This window comes from Chelon labrosus, assembly GCF_963514085.1.
Source record: "Chelon labrosus genome assembly, chromosome: 11".
NCBI classification, from domain to species: domain Eukaryota; kingdom Metazoa; phylum Chordata; class Actinopteri; order Mugiliformes; family Mugilidae; genus Chelon; species Chelon labrosus.
Window position 1 is genome coordinate 11640189 of NC_140344.1, and position 25056 is coordinate 11665244.

The 25056-nt window shown below is 45.0% G+C and overlaps 1 protein-coding gene across 1 annotated transcript; it reads left to right on the top strand.

The window, feature by feature from the left end:
* Positions 1 to 3005: 3005 nt before the first annotated feature.
* LOC311495718 (filamin-C-like) lies at positions 3006 to 25056 on the top strand. The gene is made up of 46 exons (XM_084555273.1): positions 3006 to 3632; positions 5962 to 6210; positions 7712 to 7809; positions 8909 to 9059; positions 9275 to 9393; positions 9523 to 9600; positions 9695 to 9857; positions 9964 to 10164; positions 11051 to 11188; positions 11374 to 11500; positions 11600 to 11736; positions 11819 to 12012; positions 12106 to 12219; positions 12333 to 12476; positions 12647 to 12770; positions 13047 to 13207; positions 13315 to 13405; positions 13551 to 13720; positions 13825 to 13942; positions 14064 to 14326; positions 14451 to 15048; positions 15337 to 15510; positions 16313 to 16475; positions 16597 to 16925; positions 17012 to 17135; positions 17317 to 17473; positions 17554 to 17743; positions 17851 to 17874; positions 17980 to 18221; positions 18321 to 18420; positions 18525 to 18669; positions 18802 to 18926; positions 19023 to 19196; positions 19318 to 19482; positions 19636 to 19839; positions 19920 to 20072; positions 20167 to 20289; positions 20402 to 20653; positions 20803 to 21072; positions 21202 to 21339; positions 21444 to 21559; positions 22332 to 22464; positions 22587 to 22763; positions 22888 to 23106; positions 23559 to 23780; positions 24475 to 25056. The coding sequence occupies exons 1-46, from the start codon at positions 3257 to 3259 to the stop codon at positions 24660 to 24662; spliced, it is 8121 nt and encodes a 2706-aa protein (XP_084411399.1). The 5' UTR covers positions 3006 to 3256; the 3' UTR covers positions 24663 to 25056.

The following is a 25056-nucleotide window of genomic DNA, read 5'->3' on the forward strand; positions in this document are numbered from 1 at the left end:
CTTCGCCCCAGAGACGTGACATAAGCTCACAGACATGGCTTTTTTTTACAGGTGGCAGGAACTGGTGTCTCAATGTTCTTGACGAGGCTTCTAAAGCATACTCATCACTCCATTACCATGACTCATGGTTTACCAAGTTTAAGTGCAGCTAATTATCTAAAAGTAGCATGGGTGCAGAGTCTGAACTGGACTCTGAACCAGATTTCTGTCTCGTTCTGTCAGAATAATGTAGGCCAAAGGAATAAAAAGTATCTTAATGGTTGAAATTTCAGATCCAGATCACCAGCACAATCCAATCAGCTATACTTTGGCCTCAGGCCAATCTGTCTAGCAAATTCACCCCAAATCCCTTTTTAAATATTTAATGTATTCAACTGACAAGCTACCAGGGACAAAACTAATTAAAAAAAGGTGGAAAGCTGAATGCGAAAGCCCCCATGGGCAATCTCTGGAGACACAATGTCAGCTCAACAGTGTCCAGGTCAACCGATCTTGCTCTGTGAAACGTTTTTTGCTTTAGTTATTCACACACACTTTATACTTCCTATTAATAGAGATAACAAATTTAAATCAGCGTAGTCAAAAACGGAGCTCAGATGACGACTGCATCGCTGTTTCAGTTAAGTCAGTCACAGCATAAAGCCGGCCCAGACGATTGAATGACTGAGCCAGCTGATGATCCGCTCCTAACAGAATGACTCCAGACTCCAAAACGCTGGTCAATTTTTAGAGTTTGGGTTATTTTACGTCCATAACGTGTCTTTTTTCAAGCAAAACAGAAAATGACAGAAACACACTTACTAAATTTTGTCAATATTAGTCAAAAATGTATCCAAATGTGTGTATTAGTTATGTGACAATGCTTAATTTGCACATTTAAACATATATTTTTATAAAACTTGTAATGCAATAATAAATAAATGTTGATGTAAATAATCAACTAGGGAAGTTTTATGTTGACATCAGTTGGTTAAAAGTAATATCTGTTTTCTGAAAATAGCTTTTCTGATTTAGAAACCTCCACGTCAGTAGCATTCACGCACACATAACTATCCAGCAAGATTTCTATATGCATTCTGAAAGATTATACAGAGGGGCTTGTTTATACAGTATGGCATTCATTCAGACTGATTTATTTAACTTTTTATTTCTAAAAACACAATGACAAGTGATGTTTTAATTCTGCCTGTTGATAGTGTTTTCTGTTTTATGAAGTGATAAAGAGAGATATACAGTCCACTCTTAGAATTTGTTTTTTATTTTTATTTTTTTATCACTTTTGTTCCTTGTTTAAACATAAAATATTTTTTACACTATTCACCTGTAGAGTCTCTTAAATTGTTTTATGGAGAGAAGATAAATGAAATTTGCCTAGCTTCATGTTGGCAGAAATCTCTTACAATAGAAGCAACATGTTGTTTCTTTGCTAAGGTAAATACATATATTCTGGAGTGTGTCTAAAGTGAGCATATACTTACAAGTTAGTAAATGTTGTTTTAAGATTACAGTAAAGTAAACTTTACATTTCCAACACAGTGAGTGAGTAAATCATCTGTCAGGAAGCAAAGTGATCTTACTCTGAAATGGTTCTGGATGATTTCTGGGAGGCTCTGGTTTGACTCAAGTGAGAGGATCATCCAAATTAACACCAACTTCACAGCATATGAAATCCATATTGCATTTAGAACAGGTCGTTGACAAATGCCTCAGAACGGTTTTAAAAAGCACACAAAAACATCTTTTTAATATCTTATTACACGGTGGGAGATCAACGCGGGGACCCCTGCTGTGTCCGCACTGAGTATCCTGAGAATGCCTTCAGCGTGTGTCACAGTTATTCTTACCTCCTACTACTTCATCGAGGTTGGTGCCGGCATCTGGTGTCAGAGCCACTGAGTGCTGAGTCACAACACCACGACAATTCCCCCCTCCTCCATCCTGCAGCAAACACACTGTTTATTCTTATGGACTCATTTTGTATATAGATGATTGATTTCATTCTAAGCTTATGTGCTGTCTCTGTGTATTTCTACATGCAGCCTCATCCTGAGTGAATACTATCATGCTGTCACTGCTCAGAGTTGGAGTTGATGCTCACTCACATGTCTCCTGGACAAACATTTAAAATAAGGGCAATTTTAAATGTAAAAACTGGGTTTTTGGAGTCCTGTGAGGTGAAAGAGAATGTGCCAAGTCTTACAGGTGGCACATTATATATACTTCATATCACTTCGGTTGTGCTTCAGGGTGCAGACATGTGAATTATTGTACATCAAAATGTAAAGTGTGCTTCTTTAAAAAATATCAGCTCATAACCCTGCCTGACCTTGTCCTGTATTGTGCTTGCCTACATAGAAATGCATTTCACTCAATGGTGACAGATCACTGCCAAACACACGTAATGAACTCACTTTATCTTTACTTGCTGACCTCATGCTTTAAAAAGTGTCTGTTCAAGGTCTTAGTGGGGGACTATAATGTGTAAAATGCAACTTTTTTTTAAACAGTTATCATGTGTGAAATGGCAGATTATTGAGACAGAGAGACGCACTGCACATTTCATATTCTTTTCTTAGTTCAGTTGTTCAGTCAGTTGGACCCTGAGCAGCAGCAGCAGCATGACACACATTTACAACAATCGGTCCCAGCCCCCAGCCGCCCAAATAGGAGCGCCTAAAAATAAGAAGCATGTCACAACTGTTGCGCTGCCCGGGGTCTGACCAATCCCTGTCCCATCCTCCCCGTAAACCGACCCCCGACTCCCGTTATCCTTATGGATTAGCAAATAGACTATGATCACAGACGGAGAGTGACGTGGCCCGGGGCTCCTATATAAACCCATCTCTTTCCTCTCTCAACATCCAAGTTAAACAAGTTCAGAGTCAACTTCAGCACTGCTGCTTCAGCTCATCTGCTTCGAAACTCCACTTTTCTGAAAGAGAAATTCTTCCAGGGGCCATATCAGAAAGGGACGAGCTTTGTCAGGAGGGTGCCAATTAAAAAAAGAAAGCGGACGGCCAGCTGTCTTGCGCGCTGTAAATCGGATAATTTCATTCATCACTGCCGTGACATAAGTGGTTCCTTCGCAAGTACGTCCGAAAAATCTCTGGGCTGCTTTTAAAACTCATCCGAGTTTGAACTTTCCTCCGCGAGAGCGCGCTTGCCATCGACCTGCGAAAGTTTTCTGCGCTGCTGCGCACACAGTTCAACACACAAGTGTCACCGAGGTATAAAAGTGGACACGGAAAAAGCCATCATGATGAGCAATAACTACGGCGACGACCAGCTGCCTCCACAGTACTACCAGGCCACTGATTTTGGGGACGAGGAGGACGACGAGATGCCAGCTACGGAGAAGGACCTGGCCGAGGACGCGCCATGGAAGAAGATCCAGCAGAACACCTTCACCAGGTGGTGCAACGAGCACCTCAAGTGCGTCAACAAGACGGTCACCGACCTGCAGAAGGATTTTAGTGACGGGCTGAAGCTCATTTCACTCTTGGAAGTTTTGAGCCAGAAGAAGATGTACAGAAAGCACCACACCAGACCCAACTTCCGGCAGATGAAACTGGAAAATGTTTCTGTGGCACTAGAGTTCCTGGATAGAGAACGTATCAAACTGGTCTCAATAGGTAAGTCACTTTTAATGGCTTCTTTGAGGAATCTTCACTCATGAAGTATAAACCTAAAAGCTACCACCATGATGATGATAGAGGATCAATAAAGATGAAGACTGTTGTGATAGCTGACAGTGGGTGTCAAGACCCTAATAAAATGCATTGCTATGATATTTAAAAGACGTGCCAGTGGATACCTTTTTGATATTTGTTAGACTGTCATATCGCCACAGAAACACACACATATGTTATCTTTTGGTTTGTTATCAGTGCAGGTGTCAGCTAGCAGTGAGCCATAGCTCTCAGAGGCCTGTGGAAAGCTGTGTTGAGTTGGGGTCAACAGCTTATTGGAAAATTACTGCAGAGGTGTCACTGAGGTCATTTACTTGCGTCAGGGCCAAGACCCGGTGGTTTTTTATTGCGTTAGCTTACTCCTGCTGCAGCCAATGTGGTAAACTATGGGCTGGAAATTCATTAGGGCTGTGCTAATGAGAATGAAATAATTTATACATGCGGACAGGAGTCACACATAGGCCTCTACACAAACACACACACACACACACGTTTGTCTCTGTCAGGTCAGGGGTTGGAACAACTCTCTGCCGCTCTGTTGCAGTCCAGAGCCATCAGCAACTCCTGTGTGGTGAGGATTAACTCGGGTGGGATTTGTGGATCACACTGTGGAACAGATTGCTGAAGTTACATTAAATTGTTGTGGATTTTTTTGTCACATCCACAGGGTCACAATTGGAGGACTTTGCTCCAGCAGAACAGAATGCCACTTCTTAAAAACATTTAATAACTCAAGAGAAACTAGCAGCCTCATAAGAAAAGCATAGATACCGTAAGATGAAGAGGGAATCCATTATACACCTGCAGAAAAACCTACAATTTATAGATCTTTGACTTTGTGTTTTTTTCTGTTTTGGGGGCCTAATGTTCCTGCCACACGGTTGAGTGAAATTCCTGGCATGGCTGAGGCTTTGGCCGTTGGACTGTGAAGGTGTCACAGTGTGTCCACCTGGACACTTTGTTTGTTTATGTGTGTGTGTGTGTGTGTGTGTGTGTGTGTGCGTGCGCGATGACATTGGATGAAAAGAACAATGGCAAATCTCAGATCTCCCAGTGATCACAGAAGGGCAGAGGTCACAATCACAAATATTGCCTCAAAGACAAACAATGTGCCTAGGACTTACTACGCTGTTGTGTGTCTGGCACAGTTGTGCAGACACACACGAGGTCAGACTGCTCTGACAGAAAGAGGGCGTGATAATGAAAGTGCTGCCATTTTGCTTCCTGGCACCCTCTCCCCATGCGGCACGAGTGGGTCAATGCAGCCCACTTAAGATAATATCTCAGCCTCATTATAGTGACCTAGAGACACAAAAAAAATTACCGTAGGCTTAGCAGCACATGTGTCATAGTGTGTAACTAGACACCATTTGATGGATGTAACCACACAGTTGCCCCTAAAGCCGGACACAGTGGGAACAAGACCAGAATGTGCCTCATCGTGCCACCTGCCTCTGCCAGTCAGACAGTGACACATCAAATATCACCCTCTGATAGGGGATCACTGATCTCAATAAAACAGTCTTGTGACAAACAACTGGCATCAAAGGCCCTCTGTTATTACTGAAATACCTGGAGTGTATCACACAAGATTAGTCGATGAAACATTAAAGTCTAGAACACGTCAGAGGTTATTTGGCTCAAACAGCTAAATTACTAAATTAGAGTGGATTTTAAATAGCTTATTTGACAAAGTTTCCCTCTGAGAACCTCAGGAAATGAGCTGCGTGATCACTGTCAATGAATCTAATCTCCTCCTATTTGATTTATCGCACTCCAGTGCTACAAGTTTAGGGGGTAATTGAAATCCTAGTGGTATTTATGCGAGAGAGGGATCTGTTTCCACATACCCTCAGCTGTCACTGTCTTCAGAGGACCATTGTGACTGGATGACAGATTGTCAGGGGTCCTCCGCCAGACAGCTGTCTGAGAGAAAGGGGCTCGGGGGGAAGCAGTGAGGAGCGTTAGATTCTTGTCTCCTCAGCAGTCAATCATCATTGTTTATATTTCTACCCAGAATAACCTGGTCAATACTGCAGAATGGCAAGGAAAGTCATATTTGATACATCCCACTTGTTTTAGTTATCAGTAACAATATATAGAATTAATCAGAATCTTATCAGAATGGTCCATTAATCATTAACTATGAAAAACAGATGGAAAATGCAGTTAACGAGCATACCAGCTAATACTGCATGACGCGGTGCATCTTTTTTGCTTTGTGAAGTTTTAAATCTTCTTGAACTATCTTGTCTCTGTTGTCCGACCACAGATAGCAAAGCCATTGTGGATGGAAATCTAAAGCTGATCCTGGGTCTTATCTGGACTCTCATCCTCCACTACTCCATCTCCATGCCCATGTGGGATGACGAGGATGACGAGGAGACGAAAAAGCTGACCCCCAAACAGCGCTTGTTGGGCTGGATACAGAACAAGGTGCCCCAGCTGCCCATCAACAATTTCAACCGTGACTGGCGGGATGGTAAAGCCCTGGGAGCTCTGGTTGACAACTGTGCCCCTGGTAAGAAGCCACTGGTAGCATCAGCTGACTCTACAGACTGGACAGTGTGAATGCTGAGTCAGAATACGTGCAGTGACTGTAGACAACCTTGTTGTGGTGGCGGTTTTCCTTGGTTGCTATGAGGCTGGGGTCAGGCATGTGTCATTGCGTTTGAAGCAGTATCATTTTCTCAGGAGAATTTGTCTTCTTTGGTCCTCGTCTAGAAATGAGGCCTTTACATCTCTCACACTTCTTTGAACACACACGCACACAAACACGCGTCCAGATTCGGATTCAGATGTCAGCCAGTGTAATCTGTCTCTGGAGAGCAGGTAGTGTCAGTAGGTTGTAGAGGGGTTGCTGATAGCCCGAGGATGTCCCTGCCAGCTGTTCCACAGTGACTGAAGCTTTCAGTCTTAGTGTTTCAGGCCCTGAGGCCCAAGCCTGGCTTTGGTGTTTATAGCCTTACTGCTACACAACACCCCCAAATTTGGGCACCATTCCTCCACTTCTGTCAAGGGGGATGCTTGGCGCTGCATCAAAATGCAGAATGATCTGTCACAGGGAGGTGCCTAAACCACAGATCCAAAGACCACAAGGCCACAGTTTGAGTCACTGCCAGTTTAGGCTTCTGCTTCCAACACTGAACATTAGAGAGTCCTCTCAGCTTCATAGAGCGAAAGGTGGAGGAGTAGCATGAGGAGTGTAGAACACCGTGTTTAACTGTGTTTACATGAGCCATTGATCTGATGAGACGCATCTTTCAAACACTGTGCTGCAACATTGACCATACAAGGGTCTGTTTTTTCATCAGCTAATACTCAACAGTAGTGTAACTGACGAAACTAGGTCGATCCTGAAACACAGAGTCTCTGCTTTTGATTCAATTACAAATGTACACAACAGAGGCATTTCCCACACCAGGAAGAAATACCAGATAGCTGCAGTTTCTCTTGGTACATTTAATACTAGATTGGAACTATACATCTATCCCCATCTATACGGCTATCCCACAGTGATGTATGTAACACCCATATGATGGAAGGGCCCTGGGGCCTCTGGAAAATGACAGCATTACACAGCTTTATTCTGCACAGACCATTCCTTCCTTGCAGATTCATGTAAACACAACCCTGTTAATACTGCAGCCCTACTAGTCTATATTAATTGGATAATAGTATTCTATGGCATGCCTGCATGGGCCTTTTGAGTGAGTGGCCACTCCATTGGAAACACTAATCCAATTTAGGCATTAGTAGCACAGAGCAGGCTAACCTGAGCCGCAGTAAAAGTGCCACAGTCGAAGCTGCTTCCGTTTGAACAGTCAAGAGAAACATTCGCTGCCACACTTACAGAAGTCATGGGAGCCCAGTAGTGTGGGTAAGGTCATGCGGTGTTGTAGTTAGAGGTGTTGCAGAGATAGCACCGACAGCCCAAGTGGTCTTATTATAGCAACCGCAGTTAAACACTGCCTACATTAGTCACTGCAGAATTGTCTAATTGCCCTTTTGCGTCCTGTTAGGTCTGTGTCCAGACTGGGCTGAGTGGGACCCAAATCAGCCTGTGCAGAATGCCAGAGAAGCCATGCAACAGGCCGACGACTGGCTGGGTGTGCCTCAGGTAAGATGCAAGATAGACGGCAGTCACAAAGTGTTTTTTAGTTTGCTGCAGCTCAGCTTGGTGGATATGATCCGATTGTTTCTTCCGTTTTCTGACTGTCAAAATTGTTATTCTCAGCAGAAAGAAATCCCTCTAACACAAATCAAATCCAAGCAGTTCAAAACAAGTCCTAATCTGCGAATACAAACACACCTCGGAGTACACACCTGTGAGGAAACACAGAACTAGGGAAAGCATTGCTATGTAAAATACTGAGTCCAGTGTTTCTCCAGGGAGATCCTGCTGGAGGGTGCCATAAAATATTTATTAGCCACCTCACTTCTAATGTTTCCATTTGCTTTATTGTAGCTCTCAGTAAGTGAGTGAGTAGGAGTTTTATTTGGTGGAGTTTGTGAATTTGTGGAGGTGTGAAATTTCACCTTCCAAGCCTTCCACTAAAACAGAGGTGTAAATATGCCTGCGCTTGAAATTTTCCCTCCTGTTTGTAAGACTGAGCCCCCGTATGGAAATGTGCACCGTGCAGGTTGTTTACGTGTTTGTCCAAGACACAGGGTTAGCTATGCTGCATGAGGCTTAGCATCGGCGAGATAGCTGTAGGGTGTATGTCATGGCTCTGTAGGCCTGGGGGCTAGATTCCAGTGTGGTGTTGTTAAGGAGATGTGGGTGAGGTCTGGCTCAGGATAAATCCCCCCCTGGCTGGCTTATTGAGGGCAACAATCTTTAACCTCGCTGTCCTGTAGTTAAATATAACCAGTGTAGAGCATGGCTTGGTGCCACTGTGTGATAGACAGGCAAACGAGTGCTTTAAGGGAGAGAGGAGTCAGAGGTGGAGGGAACAAATACGTTTAATCCGTGTTAAATCCAATTGCACTATGCTGAATAAGAGAAGGTTGTAGAAAAGAGTAACCCATACCCTTGTTGCGACAGACAGTTAATTTGGCCATACATTGAGATATAGTTGTTTTCTGATGTTGCATAAAAGCTGAACTTTACCCTTTATACTGATCACTCTTTTTGAATGAAAACCATTTGCCCACAGAAAGGCCCGAGTCTGAGTCTGATTAGCCCCTGTAATGCTGCATGACTTCCTGTTCTGTAGGTGATTGCTCCTGAGGAGATTGTGGACCCAGATGTAGACGAGCACTCGGTGATGACCTACTTGTCTCAGTTCCCCAAGGCCAAACTGAAGCCTGGGGCTTCTCTTAAGCCTAAACAGCTTTTTCCAAACAAGGCCAAAGCCTATGGACCAGGTAGGTAGATCAACACGAATACCCACACAGGTGAAAGCAGTTCCTACGAACAGTATATCACCTTTTCAGTCCTGAATATAAAAGCAGTGATGTTAGGCACAAGGAGCACAAAAAAGATACAAACTTTTTTGTGGCATTTTGTTGTTTGTTTGGATTGCCCAAACTTGTTTGAGTTATCCATCACACCAAATGATGTTTGTATGTTTTCATTACAGGTATTGAACCTCATGGCAACAAGGTGCTGCAACCAGCTGTGTTCACTGTGGAAACTCTGGAAGCTGGCAGTGGTGAAGTCCTGGTGTACGTGGAGGATCCTGAGGGGCACAAAGAGGAGGCAAGTCATGCGAGAGAGTGACGGCATCTTAGCTAACTCCTTAGCGAACCTTCCAAGGCCTCGGTATTAAGTGGAGATAAATGTAGTGTCTTGTCTTAAACTTGTTGTTATTTTGGTTTTGCTTTCCAGGCTAAAGTTAAACCCAACAAGGACAAAAACAGAACCTACACCGTCACCTATGTTCCTAAAGTTGAGGGCGTCCACAGGGTAAGAACAACCTGCCACATGTGTTTACTTCGTGTCCTCACTTGGCGAAACTATTTAAAGGTGTCTTGAACGTGTCTTTTTTCTCCAACATTAGGTGAAAGTGTTGTTCGCAGGTCAGGACATCGACAAGAGCCCCTACACAGTGAATGTGGCAAAGGATATGGGTGACCCCAGCAAAGTCCACGCCAGGGGGCCAGGTTTGGACCCAGTAGGCAATGTGGCTAACAAACCCACCTACTTTGACATCTACACAGCTGGTAAATAAAGAAAAGCAACAACAAAAATACTTGATTGCAGTGTTTTAAAACAAAGTGATATTAAATTTTAACCTGTGATAACCCATCATTTGTTTGGCACTCTTAGGTGCTGGTAATGGTGACATCAGCGTGGTCATCGTCGATCCTCAGGGCAAAAAGGACACCGTGGAGCTCATCCTGGAAAACAAGGGAGACAGTGTTTTCCGTTGCACTTATCATCCCGTGCTGGAGGGGCCTCACACCATTCACATACTGTTTGCAGGCCAGGAGATCCCCAAGAGCCCTTACAATGTCAACATCGCAGAGGGTGAGCCATCTGTCTGTGCAGTAAATTACTGTCAGACAAATCTGATTTCTTAGTGTGCTGTTAGTGTCAGGGTGATCTATCCATCACTATCCATCGTCATCTTTATTCTCCCTGGGAACAGCCGCCCTGTATAGACCATAACCCTTCCTGTCTGTCATTTCTAGCTCCAACTGTTGCTCCTACCATTGGAGCTCCACTGCAGATAGCTCCTCAGTCAGTGCGCACCCCTCCTGGAGTGAAGGGTGGGAAGGGGGCACCTCCCCCAAAACCTGGCCGTCCAAGTTAGTATTGTCTGAAAGGAAGGAGCTTGTGCCCATTACTCAGCAAAGAGCCAAGCTATTCCAGGCCCTGCAGATGCTCCTCCATGCTTTCTGATATATGGATTCCGTGGCTCAGTGCCATGCTTGGTTGCCTGCTCCCTCTACTTGCAGCTTGATGATTTGGTTATGTTAAGGGGGAGAACAGATTTTCTACAAATAGTTTACAGATTGTCCCGTTCTGCATTTCTGTCAGTTTATGCATTTCTTTGTTCTTCGTTAAATGTCTTTGCTTGTGCTGTTGACATGTTTGTTTTCATCATGTCTGAATTTGCATCAGCCAGCATTCAGTAGAAAGCTTGCCCTCAACATTTCGAAAAAGACTGACTGAAATGTTGTCAGATGCTCCCTGGATGCACTGAATGCATCAGTATCTTATTCGGCAATGTGTACTTTGTGCGAAATGTGCTGCACAAAGCAGAATTCTCATTTACAGGTTCTGTCTGGCAACCTTTAAGGAATCCCATTTGAATTGGAACTTGCTACTAACATTGCCGTCAACTGCTGGCTACTCTCTTTTTGTTCTGCTTAATATGTTTCTGTCTCACACTTATTGTTATTCTTTCCAGCCATGAACCCAAATGCTTGCAGAGCTGCTGGCAGAGGGCTTCAGCCTAAAGGCTTGAGAGTAAAGGAGGTTGCAGACTTCAAAGTGTTCACCAAGGGAGCTGGCAGCGGAGCACTGAACGTCTCAGTCAGAGGACCAAGTGAGTCAGACAGCTCTCTTTTTTCTGCATCACTCCTCCTTGCACATTTTGGGAATTATTTCCCTTTGTTTGGGTTTTTCGCCTGCATCGTTGCATTCGTACAGTCGTATAATATGGCGCTAAATAAAATGAATGAAGTTTCTAAGCAGATAAGAATCCATTTTGACAGTATAATTCATCCTCAGCTGGAGCAGAAGAGCAAGTGAAAGTGCGAGATGCGGGGAATGGTGTGTATGAATGTGAATATTACCCCCTTAAGCCTGGTAAATACACAGTCAGCATCACTTGGGGAGGCCAGCCCATCCCACGCAGGTAGGCTCCTATTGCGGCCTTTAGCTATTCATTAAGAATGCACCATCACCTTTACGTGAGGTAATATTGTGTATTCTTGTGTGCCATTTTGTGTTGCAGCCCCTTCGAAGTGGAGGTGGGAGTAGAGGCAGGTTTTCAGAAGGTGAGAGCCTGGGGTCCTGGTCTGAAGACAGGCATGGTGGGAAAATCTGCTGACTTTGTGGTGGAAGCCATCGGCACTGAAGTCGGAACTCTGGGTGAGACATGAGACAAGTGATACGAGCAAAAGAAAAGTTTTGAAATCTGAAATCTAAATGCCTTAGGGTTTCCTTTGCTCAGGCTTCTCCATCGAAGGCCCATCGCAGGCTAAAATTGAGTGTGATGATAAGGGTGACGGCTCCTGTGATGTGCGGTATTGGCCCACTGAACCTGGCGACTACGCTGTTCACGTCATTTGTGATGATGAAGACATCAAGGACAGTCCCTTCATGGCCCACATCCTCCCCGCAGCCAATGATGTTTTCCCTGAGAAGGTATATTTACCACTCACTGAATTTTAAATTAAAGTATAAAGTAGGTTACCATGGTCGTCTGATTCAATCGTATTCTTAATAAAATGTTTCCAGGTTAAAGCCTATGGTCCAGGCCTGCAGCCAACCGGTGTCATTGTGAACAAACAAACGGAATTCACTATCGATGCACGCATGGCTGGGAAGGGGCACCTCAAGATCTACGCACAGGTATGGAGTGCACCAGTTTGTGGAGTCTTCATTTTTTATTCATAGGAAAACATCATTTATATTGCATGTGGCTCTGTGCAGACCAGAACTGACAAGATTTTGTATCCACTCAGGATGCTGAAGGCTGCGTCATCAACATCAAGATCACTGACAGAGGAGACAGCACATTTCTGTGTGTGTACACTCCTGTCAAGCCCATTAAACACACCATCATCATCACCTGGGGTGAGGTCAACGTGCCCAATAGCCCTTTCAGGGTAAGAGACATGACGATGCGTGCGCACACGCTGACAAACAGCTATTCTGCAGTTGAAATTTTGTCAATTTCATATAATGATACTTCAACAAATATAGACAAAGTAAAAGGACTGCAGCAGTTGTACTTCAGTGAAAAGCCTCTGCTTCAAGTGCACTGTGAATTCATTAGGTGCTGGTTGGAGAGGGTTCTCACCCAGACAGAGTCAAGGTCTATGGGCCTGGAGTGGAGAAGACGGGGCTCAAGGCTAACGAGCCAACCTACTTCACTGTGGATTGTGGTGAAGCTGGTCAAGGTGAGGCTGTATGAGGAGATTATGTGGGTGGTTATAAAAACAATCCCGAGTTTGATCGGCCCGAAATAAAATTAGAGTTACATCATGAAAATGTTTAAAAAATATATTAGGTACGGGAAGAACAGGACCTAGGCAGCAGTGCAAGGTTATGTCATTTGAAATGTGAAATTGTACTTAAAATAAACCTCCAAGCAGTGGAACGACTGCTTTAATTTATTCAGATCATCTACTATAGAATAACCTCTGTGAACTGTGCTCATTGTCATGCACCATTAGGGGACATCAGTATCGGCATCAAGTGTGCCCCAGGCGTGGTTGGCCCTGCCGAGGCTGACATAGACTTTGACATCATCAAGAATGACAATGACACCTTCACAGTCAAGTACACTCCCCCCGGTCCGGGCCGATATACCATCATGGTGCTGTTTGCTGATCAGGTAAGAATACAATGTCCAGTTGAAACGGGATTGATGAGTTGTGAGAGACTGCTTGTGAAATGATGGATGGATTTTTAAATTTTTTTTTGTTTTGGTTGCTTTCAAAGGAAATTCCCATCAGTCCATTCAAAGTCAAAGTGGATCCTTCCCATGATGCTGGCAAGGTGAGAGCAGAGGGTCCTGGACTCAACAAGACAGGTGAGGTTCTTTGTCATCTAAAAAGTTCAGTTGATATAATTATCAAGACAGCAAATTTGTATTCACATTTCCAACACCCACTTTAAAGATTTAATGTCATAGAAGTGGTATGATTTGGCTAGCGCTGACAAAATGTGTGTTTCAGGTGTGGAGGTGGGCTCTCCAACCCACTTCACCATCTACGCAAAGGGAGCTGGCAAGGCCAAGCCTGAGGTGCATTTTGCACCATCAGGCCCAGGAGAGGCAGTTCGTGACTTTGAGATCATTGATAACCACGATTACACCTACACTGTCACGTACACGGCTCTTCAGCAGGTACAGCAGGCCTCTGTTTGAAATCCAGTTACATTAGAACATGATTATTCACAGTAAATCCAGGCATGAACACATATCCACTCATATTCTGGTGTTTTTTCAAGGGCAACATGACTATTTCTGTGACTCACGGAGGAGATCCCATTCCCAAAAGCCCCTTCCACATCACTGTGTCACCAGCTATGGATATTGGAAAGGTGAAAGTGGAAGGATTGGAAACCAGTAAGTTAGACTAACCTGCCTGCAGGCAGACTATATATATGTGTGTGTGTGTGTGTGTGTGTGTGTGTGTGGTTAAGTACAAGGGTTAATATATAATATATCACTTTAATCTTTCTTGCAGAAGTGGAGGTTGGAAAGGATCAAGAGTTCACCGTTAACACAAAGGGTGCTGGTGGGCAGGGCAATGTAGGCGTGAAGATGACCTCACCCTCTGGTCGACCAATCCCATGCAAGCTGGAAGGAGACAAAGCCAAAGGCACTCATAGTGTGAAGTATATCCCCCCAGAGGAGGGGCAGTACAAGGTTGATGTCATCTATGATGGGAACCCTGTAATGGGAAGCCCCTTTGGTGTTGAAGCAGTGATGCCTGCTGATCCTTCAAAGGTAAAAGTTCATGACAGCTGCATTTAGGTCTGACATTCGTCCATAGTTGGACCTCATCAAAAAGATGAGACATTTTTATTAAATACATCTTGTATCAAAAACTGACTCGACTGTTGCTTCACAGGTGCGAGCCTTTGGTCCCGGCTTGCAAGGAGGCATTGTGGGTAAACCAGCTCCGTTCACCATTGACACAAAGGGAGCTGGCGCAGGTGGTCTGGGCCTGACAGTAGAAGGTCCCTGTGAGGCAAAAATCGAGTGCCAAGACAATGGTGATGGCACATGCTCAGTGAACTACCTGCCCACTGAGCCGGGCGAATACGCCATCAACATCCTGTTTGCGGAGAAGCACATCCCCGGCTCGCCCTTCAAAGCTGCTGTTCGCCCAGCCTTCGACCCCAGCAAGGTGACCGCCAGCGGGCCTGGCCTGGAGAGGGCCAAGGCAGGTGAGCCTGCCACCTTCACTGTGGACTGCACCAGAGCAGGAGACGGCGAGCTCACCATCGAGATCGTGTCGGAGACCGGGGTTAAGGCGGAGGTGCATATTCAGAAAACTGCAGAGGGGACCTTCTCTGTCACATACATCCCACCTTTCCATGGCTCTCACACCATCACGATCAAGTACGGTGGCCACGTGATTCCCCACTTTCCAAAGGTCCTGCAGGTCGAGCCCTCTTTGGACACCAGTGGAGTGCATGTATACGGGCCTGGAGTTGAACCCAGAGGTAACGCCAGACATAATAAGTTCAGAATGAAATAGCACTTTATTCTAAGTTTACTGTAATGAAGGTTTTAATATGAACTATATACATATAATGACAGATACATGCTTATAAGCTCTGCTGAATTACTGGTTACCAGCATATTATATATTAATCTAAGCACTTTATAAACAGCTCTTAGGACAGTGTTGGTGTTAATAAGGATATCCAGTGTCTTAGTGTTATGCATGTTGCCTGCTGCGTGTTATGTCTTAAACAACAAACCACCTGAAGGGCTTTTTTTATTTCTAGGAGTCCTCAGAGAAGTCACAACCCACTTCATTGTTGATGCCCGCGCCCTCACCAAGGTTGGAGGAAGTCATGTGAAGGTTCACATCATCAGCCCCTCTGGCACCAACACTGACAGCTACATTACTGACAAGGGAGACGGCACCTACAGAGTGGAGTACACAGCATTCGAGGATGGTAGGGGCACGAAGAAAATATTACATTAGGTCATTTAACAATGTAAATGAAGGCAATTATGAGATCAATGTCGGGCGACAATGATGAAATAGAGAACTTTGTCACAAGACAAACCTAACTTGATGGAGATAAATAGAGGACTTGCAAACAGACAGACAGAAAAATCACTAACAGGTGCTTGGGTTGGACACCATTTGGGAATAAAGCAGGAGGGTGGGAAAATAAAGAGCGAGCAGGAGAGCGGTATAAATACAGGATGATGCAGTAGAGCAATGATGTGAGGGGCAGAGAGCAGGGAGGCAGAGAGGCAGACAGGCTCTGTTTTATAAATAGTGTGTTCTGGAACAGAAGCTCTTAACCAGGCAGGTATGTGTGCTGAAGGTTTCCTGCACACAGCAATACAGAAGGGGAATGACAAGGGATATTAATAGAGACCTATACCACAAAGCACAGAGATCACAGAGCCCCTTTCCACCACCAGACATGCTCTAATATCGAAGCAGTGTGACTGGGAATGTGGCATATAGGCCTACTGAGAGGGCTCTGTCAGAAAAACGTTGTAACAGAATAATGAATAGGGAACAGATGTAATGCCTTGTACATTTACCAGAGCGTCTGCGCCCCAGATAGTGTCTTTTATAAATAAGCAGATGTTTATCTCCCTAAAAGGGAATTTGTGTTGCCCCATAATTTAGAAAGAAAGAAAGAAAGAGGCAATAGCAGAAAATATTTGCTTTCTTTGAGCACTCACACAAAGAGGTGTGCTGTCAGACCCTGAGTCGGTTTATCTGTACATATGCAGGAATGCATCTGATTGAAGTGCAGTACGATGACGTGCCTGTGCCCAAGAGCCCCTTCAGAGTGTCTGTGGTGGAGGGATGTGATCCAACCCGGGTCCGTGCCTTTGGACCAGGTCTGGAAGGAGGAATAACCAACAAGTCTAACTGTTTCACTGTGGAGACCAGGTACTGTTGAACCACAACTACATTTTTTGTAAATGTTTTTGCCCTCTCAGCATTTAGAGGATATGACAGTGTAGACAGGAAACAAGGGAAGACTGAAAAATATTTTTGCCTTCTCTCTCAGGGGTGCTGGTACAGGAGGACTGGGTCTGACCATCGAGGGAGCCTCAGAGGCAAAAATATCCTGCAAGGACAATAAAGATGGCAGCTGCAGTGTGGAGTACGTCCCCTTCACTCCTGGAGACTACGACGTGAACATTAATTACGGAGGTCAACCGATCCCTGGCAGTCCGTTCCGCGTGCCTGTAAAAGACCCTGTGGACCCCAGCAAGGTAAAATGCTCAGGTCCAGGTCTGGGCACCGGAGTGAGAGCCCACGTCCCTCAGACTTTCACAGTAGACAGCACAAAGGCTGGACAGGCCCCTCTGGATGTCAAACTCTACGGTCCAACAGGTGAGAAACACGCCATATGAATGTAAAGCCCACGAAACCTGCAAACACTGATCATCAAATATTAATAAGTGTATTATTATTTCCAGGTACTGTGGAGCCTGTTGGTGTGAAGAATAATGGAGATGGCACCCACACAGTTCACTACACCCCAGCCCAGGATGGCCCCTACACCGTAGCAGTCAAATATGCAGATCAGGAAGTCCCACACAGGTGCAGCATGACTTTAGACATCCCCATGGCAGGCAGTGTGTTGAGATATGTCTTAATTAAAGCTCTCCTCTGTCTGGGTTTAAGAAAGAAAAGTCTAGTTCAGCACATTTTCTATTCCAATTCTGTCTTTTCTCAGTCTGAATTTTATAATTACATTTGCTATTTTCTCCTTCTTCAACAGCCCATTCAAGGTGATGTCTCAGCCTGGGCATGATGCCAGTAAGGTGCGTGCCAGTGGCCCTGGTCTAGACACTAAAGGCGTGTCTGCGAGCTTGCCGGTTGAGTTCACTATTGATGCTCGTGATGCTGGGGAGGGACTGCTCACTGTGCAGATTCTGGTGGGTTCATTTACATTTTATACAGTCACCTCCTAAACCACTGGCCAGAATTTGAAATAACTTGAATATTCTTCTCACAGGACCCAGAGGGCAAGCCAAAGAATGCAACCATCCAGGATAACAGGGATGGCACCTACACTGTGTCCTATGTGCCTGACTCTACGGGCCCTTACACCATCACCATTAAATATGGAGGAGACGAGATTCCTTACTCCCCGTACCACATCCAGTCACTGCCCACAGGAGATGCCAGCAAATGTCGCCTCACGGGTAAGAAAATGACTTTGTTTTTGTTATGGTTTTGCTAAATAAAAATCACATATTGTATTATATTTTTATCTACTGTATGCTCACTGCTATTCTCTTTTCATTTCCAGTTTCAATTGGAGGACATGGCGTGTGTGAGTAATCAAGGCTATTCATATATATATATAGTTTTTCTGCGCTAAATTGCAAAAAGGCTTTACACAGCTTCTTACCCTCTATACTTCATCCTTTATGCACAGCAAATCTTCAGAAACTCCAAACCTCTGAGGATACAGTTATCACAGTGGACGCCAAAGCTGCTGGGAAAGGCAAGGTGACCTGCAAGGTGCTGACCCCGAAGGGGATGGAGGTGGATATGGATGTGGTGGAGAATCATGATGGAACCTTTGACATTTACTACACTGCCCCTGAACCTGGGAAATATGTAATTACCATCCGTTTTGGGGGGCAGAACATCCCCAAAAGCCCCTTCCAAGTGGTGGTGAGTAAAGGATGATTAAACGCGGTACAGTTGAGTGCTGCATGTACTCTTGTTTTGACACTTAGTGCTATGAAACCAACAATTTCTCTTCTCTCGCAGGCCACAAACGAGCCAGTCGTTCCCCGCGATACTGTGGATCCTCTCTTCCGTCCCGTTAACTTCCTCGTCCCTTTCACACCTCAGCAAGGGGAAATCACAGGTGTGTCAAACGCCGCTCATACAGACACAAAACGCTGCACACAAACACGCCCACAAAACATCTCTTTTTAAGGTCACCGACATTTAACCGATTTGCTCCTTCAGGCGAGGTGCGGATGCCTTCTGGCAAGACGGCTCGCCCACATATCACTGACAATAAGGATGGCACCATCACAATCAAGTACCAGCCCACAGAGAGAGGCCTCCATGAGATGGACATTAAATATGAAGCAAACCACATTCCAGGTCAGTACCATGCCACGCTCGACGAATGGGAAGTGGTTGTGTTATTTTTATTTTTAAATACGGTAGATGTCGGTCACTGTGACAAAACTACGCTCAGAGTTTGCTGTTTGTTAATGGTCGTACCCCCAACAGGAAGCCCTCTGCAGTTCTTTGTGGATGCTGTGAACAGTGGCGTGGTGACTGCTTATGGTCCAGGTCTGAGTTACGGCACAGTCAACAAGGCTGCCACTTTCACTGTGGTCACTAAGAATGCTGGAGAAGGTGAAATAACATACTCTTCCCAGTGATATTTTGGATTTGACATCAGCAGCAGACAGGTGAAAGAAGAGAGTTTGAGCATTTCATCCTGTCTCTCAGGTGGTCTGTCACTAGCAGTGGAGGGTCCCTCTAAGGCTGAGATCACTTGTAAGGACAACAAAGATGGCACCTGCACCGTGTCCTACCTGCCCACAGCTCCTGGAGACTACAACATCATTGTCAAGTTTGACAACAAGCACATTCCTGGCAGCCCCTTTACTGCTAAGATCACTGGTGAGGAAATACATTGTGTATCCCACAGTATATATTTTGTTATGTATTTATTTCCTATAGTTACACTATAAATCAACTTTGAGAGGTTGTCAAACATCAAGACTATTTTTTCTCATGCCAGGGGATGACTCCATAACCAGGACGTCCCAGCTGAATGTCGGCACAGCAGCCGATGTGTCCCTGAAGATCGCAGAGACAGATCTGAGCTCCCTGACTGCCAGTATCAGAGCTCCATCTGGTAATGAAGAGCCCTGCCTGCTCAAGAGACTGCCCAACAGACACCTCGGTGAGATATTCACTTGCCTTTTGCACAAAATAACAAGAAGAACAGCACATTGATAAGGTGCCTTAGGATTCGAGTGATGCATTTTAATCAAATTTTCTTGGCTCTTTGTGTTCATTGTTTTTTTTTTTCTCCCTGCCTTTTTCACATTCACAGGCATCTCTTTCACCCCTAAGGAGGTTGGCGAGCATGAAGTGAGCGTGAGGAAGAATGGCATGCACGTGGCCAACAGCCCTTTCAAAATAATGGTGGGCCAGTCAGAGATCGGCGAGGCAAGCAGAGTGAAGGCTTTCGGTAAAGGCCTGGTGGAGGCGCACACTTTCGAAATGGCTGAGTTTTTTGTGGATACGAGGAATGCAGGTAAGCTTTGTGAGCCGTATGCTCTACTTTAATAGCGAACACGGAAAGAATCCAAAGCCAATTATTTGTTTTCTCCTTAGGTTATGGAGGTCTCGCGTTGTCAATTGAGGGTCCAAGCAAAGTAGATATTAACTGTGAGGATGTGGAGGATGGGACGTGCAGGGTGACCTACTGCCCAACAGAACCTGGAAGTTACACTGTTAACATCAAGTTTGCTGAAAAGCACATCCCAGGTAAGAAACCTTTACTTGGAGTATGTACAAACAACAACACATCTGACATTTTGAAATGAATTAAATCTGTATGCGTGTCTTGTGCTCCCTCCAGGAAGTCCTTTCACAGTGAAGGTGACTGGAGAAGGACGAATCAAGGAGAGTATAACAAGGAAGAGACAGGCATCCTCTATTGCCTCAGTGGGAAGCACATGCGGTCTTAACCTCAAGATCCCAGGTGAGTACAGAATCCATTCAGAAGTGGTTAAAGGGCAGCCGGTCAGCCACCTTGAAATAAAAGATGTTGCTGTACACCTACATTGGTATTCTCTGCCTTTCCATTGCTGCAGGAAACTGGTTTCAGATGGTTTCAGCTCAGGAGAGGCTTACAAGAACATTCACCCGCAGCAGCCATACCTACACCCGCACTGAGCGCACAGAGATTAGCAAAATCCGCGGTGGAGAGACCAAGAGGGAGGTACGAGTGGAGGAGAGCACCCAGGTTGGAGGAGGAGGAGGAAGCCCTTTCAGAGATGTTTTTGGAGATTTTCTGGGCAGGGAGAGCCTCAGCAGCTTTGCTGGCATCACTGCCAGACCTGAGGGTGAGTCTGAATATGAACCCACATGTAGCCTTTAGCCTTTAACTGTCTACTAAATAATAAATGTTTTAGAAATGTTCAGCCAAGAATACAAAATGTCTAACTGTATTGATTGTATTTTGTCTAACTCCTGGTTTGCTGTATCTCACCAGTTGAGAGTGGTTCTCAGGCCATGACAGCTCAGGTGACCAGTCCCAGTGGGAAAACAGTGGATGCTGACATCATGGATGGAGGAAGCAGCACCTACAGTGTGCGCTTCATCCCACAGGAAATCGGACCCCACAATGTCAACGTCAAATACAGGGGCCAACATGTTCCCGGAAGCCCTTTCCAGTTTACTGTGGGCCCCATGGGAGAAGGAGGAGCACACAAAGTCCGTGCAGGAGGTCCTGGCCTTGAGAGAGGCGTGGCTGGAGCACCTTGTGAGTTCGCTCTGTAAACACTGACATGCTGTCACTGGAGAGAATTGTGTTATCTTCAAATACTACTGAAGATATGAGTTTAAATATTTGATCAGTTGTTGACTTAAGATGAATCTTCTTCTAATCCAGCTGAGTTTAGTATCTGGACCAGAGAGGCAGGTGCTGGTGGCCTGTCCATTGCTGTAGAGGGCCCCAGCAAGGCTGAAATCTCCTTCGAGGACAGGAAAGACGGCTCCTGCGGCGTCTCCTACATAGTGAAAGAACCAGGTAGAATCTTTGTCAGGCACAAACGTGGATTTTTCAGAAATTCTTCGAATGCTTCCTCAAGTTTATTTGATGGTGGAAGTTAATAACCTTTCTGCTTCCCCCAGGTGACTATGAGGTGTCAATCAAGTTCAACAACGAGCACATCCCTGACAGCCCCTTCATCGTTCCGATCGCTACACTGTCAGACGAAGCCCGCAGGCTCACTGTCACAAGCCTTCAGGTTATCTCTCTCACACGCACATACACACAATCTCAGCAGCAATCGCACGCATAAAACATGCACATAGGCAACGTATCAAAGTTGAATAACAGATGGCATGTAATGCAATGTACGATTAGTTGCAGATATTTTTGTTTAGTAGCACTTTGCCCTTGAAGTGTAATTGAATGAATGCCAGTGCTGGAGCGGTATACAGGACTGTAATACTGTGATGCTGGCCAGTGATGAAGGGCTGGATTAACTGTCCCTTGCTAAAGTGGGGCAACGCAAGCTGTATTATGTGGGCACTCGGCTCGCATGCAATTGTGTTTCTGTCAGAGAGGAAGGAAAGAAAGAAAAAATAGGAGCGAGCGGAAGATAAAGATAAACGTGAGATCTCACAACATTGTTCTCATCACGAGACAGATGTTTTATTTGCTTTCACAGTCTCCATTACAGCTGCCAGCAATGCAGTGTATTTTTAGTTAGTAACTGAAATGCCACTTCAGAGCGTTATTCTACCACTGGAAGCCAGGTGAAGAGCAATAAAATTGTTTAAAATGTCACGCTATCTCTTATGTCTGCCTGGACCGCTTGTCCACCTGTGGGGCAAGAACACTAAACGCTTTGCTGTAAACTCTGACCTTTACTGCCTCTCACACCCAACTGCTCTATCTATTCTCGTTCAGGCATGATGAGTCACACATAGTGTCCCTCAAGGTGGGGGCGCACACACATGCACGGGCACCTGCACGCAAATGTTCTTAACATATTCCGCCCTGTTTTTTTGCAGGAGAAAGACTTGAAGGTAAACCAAGAAGCATCTTTCATGGTGCAGCGCAATGGGGCCCGAGGTGTGGTTGACGCCAAAGTACACACTCCCTCCGGCTCTTCGGAGGAATGCTACGTCACTGAGCTGGACAGCGGTATGCACCACCCTCAGTTTGTAGTAAAAATTAAACTTCAGGACACAAGTAATTCAGTTCTTTTTCAACTGGAAGCATCATGCAGAAGCACAGAACAGAAACATCTCAACTTGTATTTTCAGACAAGAGTGCCATCCGCTTTATTCCACGTGACAATGGAGTTCACTCAATTGATGTCAAGTTCAATGGGTGCCACATTCCTGGAAGCCCCTTCAATGTTCGAGTGGGAGATCCAGGGCTAATTGGAGACCCCGGCATGGTCACTGCACACGGCCCTGGACTACAGGGAGGAACTACAGGTAGATATTTATACCACCATTATGAATATGTACCACATTTGTTAATGATTAATCATTTATGTGCAGCAAATGAGCAGCCTTGGCACCATCTGTATCATTTTGTCCCTTGTCCTTGTTCTTCCAGGCGTAGCCTCTGAGTTTGTGGTCAACACCTGTAACGCAGGCTCTGGCGCTCTGTCAGTCAACATCGACGGGCCATCCAAGGTCAAGATGGACTGTCGGGAGTGTCCTGAAGGCTACAAGATCACCTACACACCGATGGCACCTGGCAACTATCTCATCACCATCAAATACGGCGGGCCTCAGCACATAGTGGGCAGCCCTTTCAAAGCCAAAATCACAGGTCTGCTTGACAGTCATTCTCCCATCTGATCTGTGGATGACAAGTGTCTTGGTTATGAAACAAATGTTCCCCCGAAAAAAAAAAAAAAGAAGTGTGTTAGTTGTCAGTGTACATCCTTCTGCCTTTCTCTTGGCACCCCAGCGATATATTTCTCTCACAGCTTGGCGCATACAAATGCTGTTTATGAATGCAACATAAAATACTTTCAAGATTGAAAACATTTCCCAAGACTCCTGAAAGTTCACTTCATTTGAAAGTAGTATGAAATATTTTCTTATTTGGGCTCAGGCACTGGTCCATTTCTTTTTCTGCAGAGGGAAACTCTCCCCATGAGATGCCGCCTCTTTGCTTGATTCACATCTCTGTCAATGCTGAGTGTGTTTTGTAATGTCTGGTCTAAGCTACGATGCTTTAGATAACCCCCCTTCTCCCTCTGTCTCCTTCTCCTGCAGGCACAAGGCTGTCAGGGGGGCACAGCCTCCATGAGACCTCCTCCGTCTTGGTCGAAACAGTTACCAAGACCTCCAAAGTGGGTGGTGCCTACAGCGCCTCCTCTTCGACCACCTCAACAAAACTTACATCTGATGCCAGCAAGGTGGTTTGTCGCGGGACCGGGCTGTCCATGGCTACAGTCGGGCAGAAAAACAATTTTACCGTTGACTGCAGCAAAGCAGGTGAGATGATGAGGAGGAAACACAGTAAAACATCAATCAGACACATATAGTGTGTACTGTATGGATGCTAAAGTAAAGTAGTATTGAAGGGTTTTGCCTGCGTGGATGCAGTGAGTCAAGCTCTACGCACTACAACACACAAATTGACACATAATCAGCCAATGGAACATTTGTCTTAATTATTGTGGCCAGCGTGTTGGCTGCTAATTTACACATCCTGCGAACATGGAGCCCAATTTGCATACATTTTCAGTTGTGTTTCTGGCCACCTGGTCAATGCAAGTTAAGTCACATACTTTCTTTGGTCTCTTCCAACTCCTGTTTGGTTATTATCCTAACAGCATCAATACCTGGAAATGGAAAATGGCTTCATTATGTTAATCGGCTAGTTGCTCTCATGATGTTTAGTGGTTAGGATGGTAATGGAAGTAGATTCCTCTGAATTATGATAATCAAAATGTTGCAGCCCAGGACAAGGAGTTTAGCCATAAAACCAAAACAAATAGCTGAAAGACACGAAGAGGTAGACAATAGTGCAGAATTTAATGATAATTGTCTCTTGTTACTATTAATAATCCATCCGAAATTACACATTTCAATAATTGGTTGTTGTAGCTTTAAATTTCAAGCACACACAGTAGTAAAGCTTTTGTGCACTAACAGCATTAAACACCCCTCTTTTTATTCCATCCAGGTACCAACATGCTGATGGTTGGTGTGCACGGACCTCATGCTCCCTGCGAGGAGGTGTACGTCAAGCACATGGGCAACAAGCTCTACAATGTCACCTACACCGTCAAGGACAAGGGCAGTTACACCGTCATCGTCAAATGGGGCGACGATAACGTCCCTGGAAGCCCCTACAAAGTGGTTGTACCATAAAAAAAAGAACTGTGCAAACGACCCTTACCTACCCCTCCGCTGACCCACCGCGCTTTTCTCATCATTTGCACGTATCAGTCAAACCGCCCAGTACCTCTTACCCGGCACTGCTGTTTGCTCTTCAACGGATCGCAATATACTCAACAAACACAACATGCAAGGACATTTGCTTACAGCTTTACTGACAGTAGAACATGTATTGTGCCAAAGATTTGTATTAACTCCAGAAATTACATTTTACACTCACAAGTGTGCATCCACATTCAACGGGATGTAGAGGCAGCAGCGTGGTTTAGAAGGCGATGTTTTATTGTTAACAAATACCATAAGATGGTGTTAAGACCTGCTGGAGTAATCAACAGTATTCAATCAAACAGTATTAAGTGATGCAATA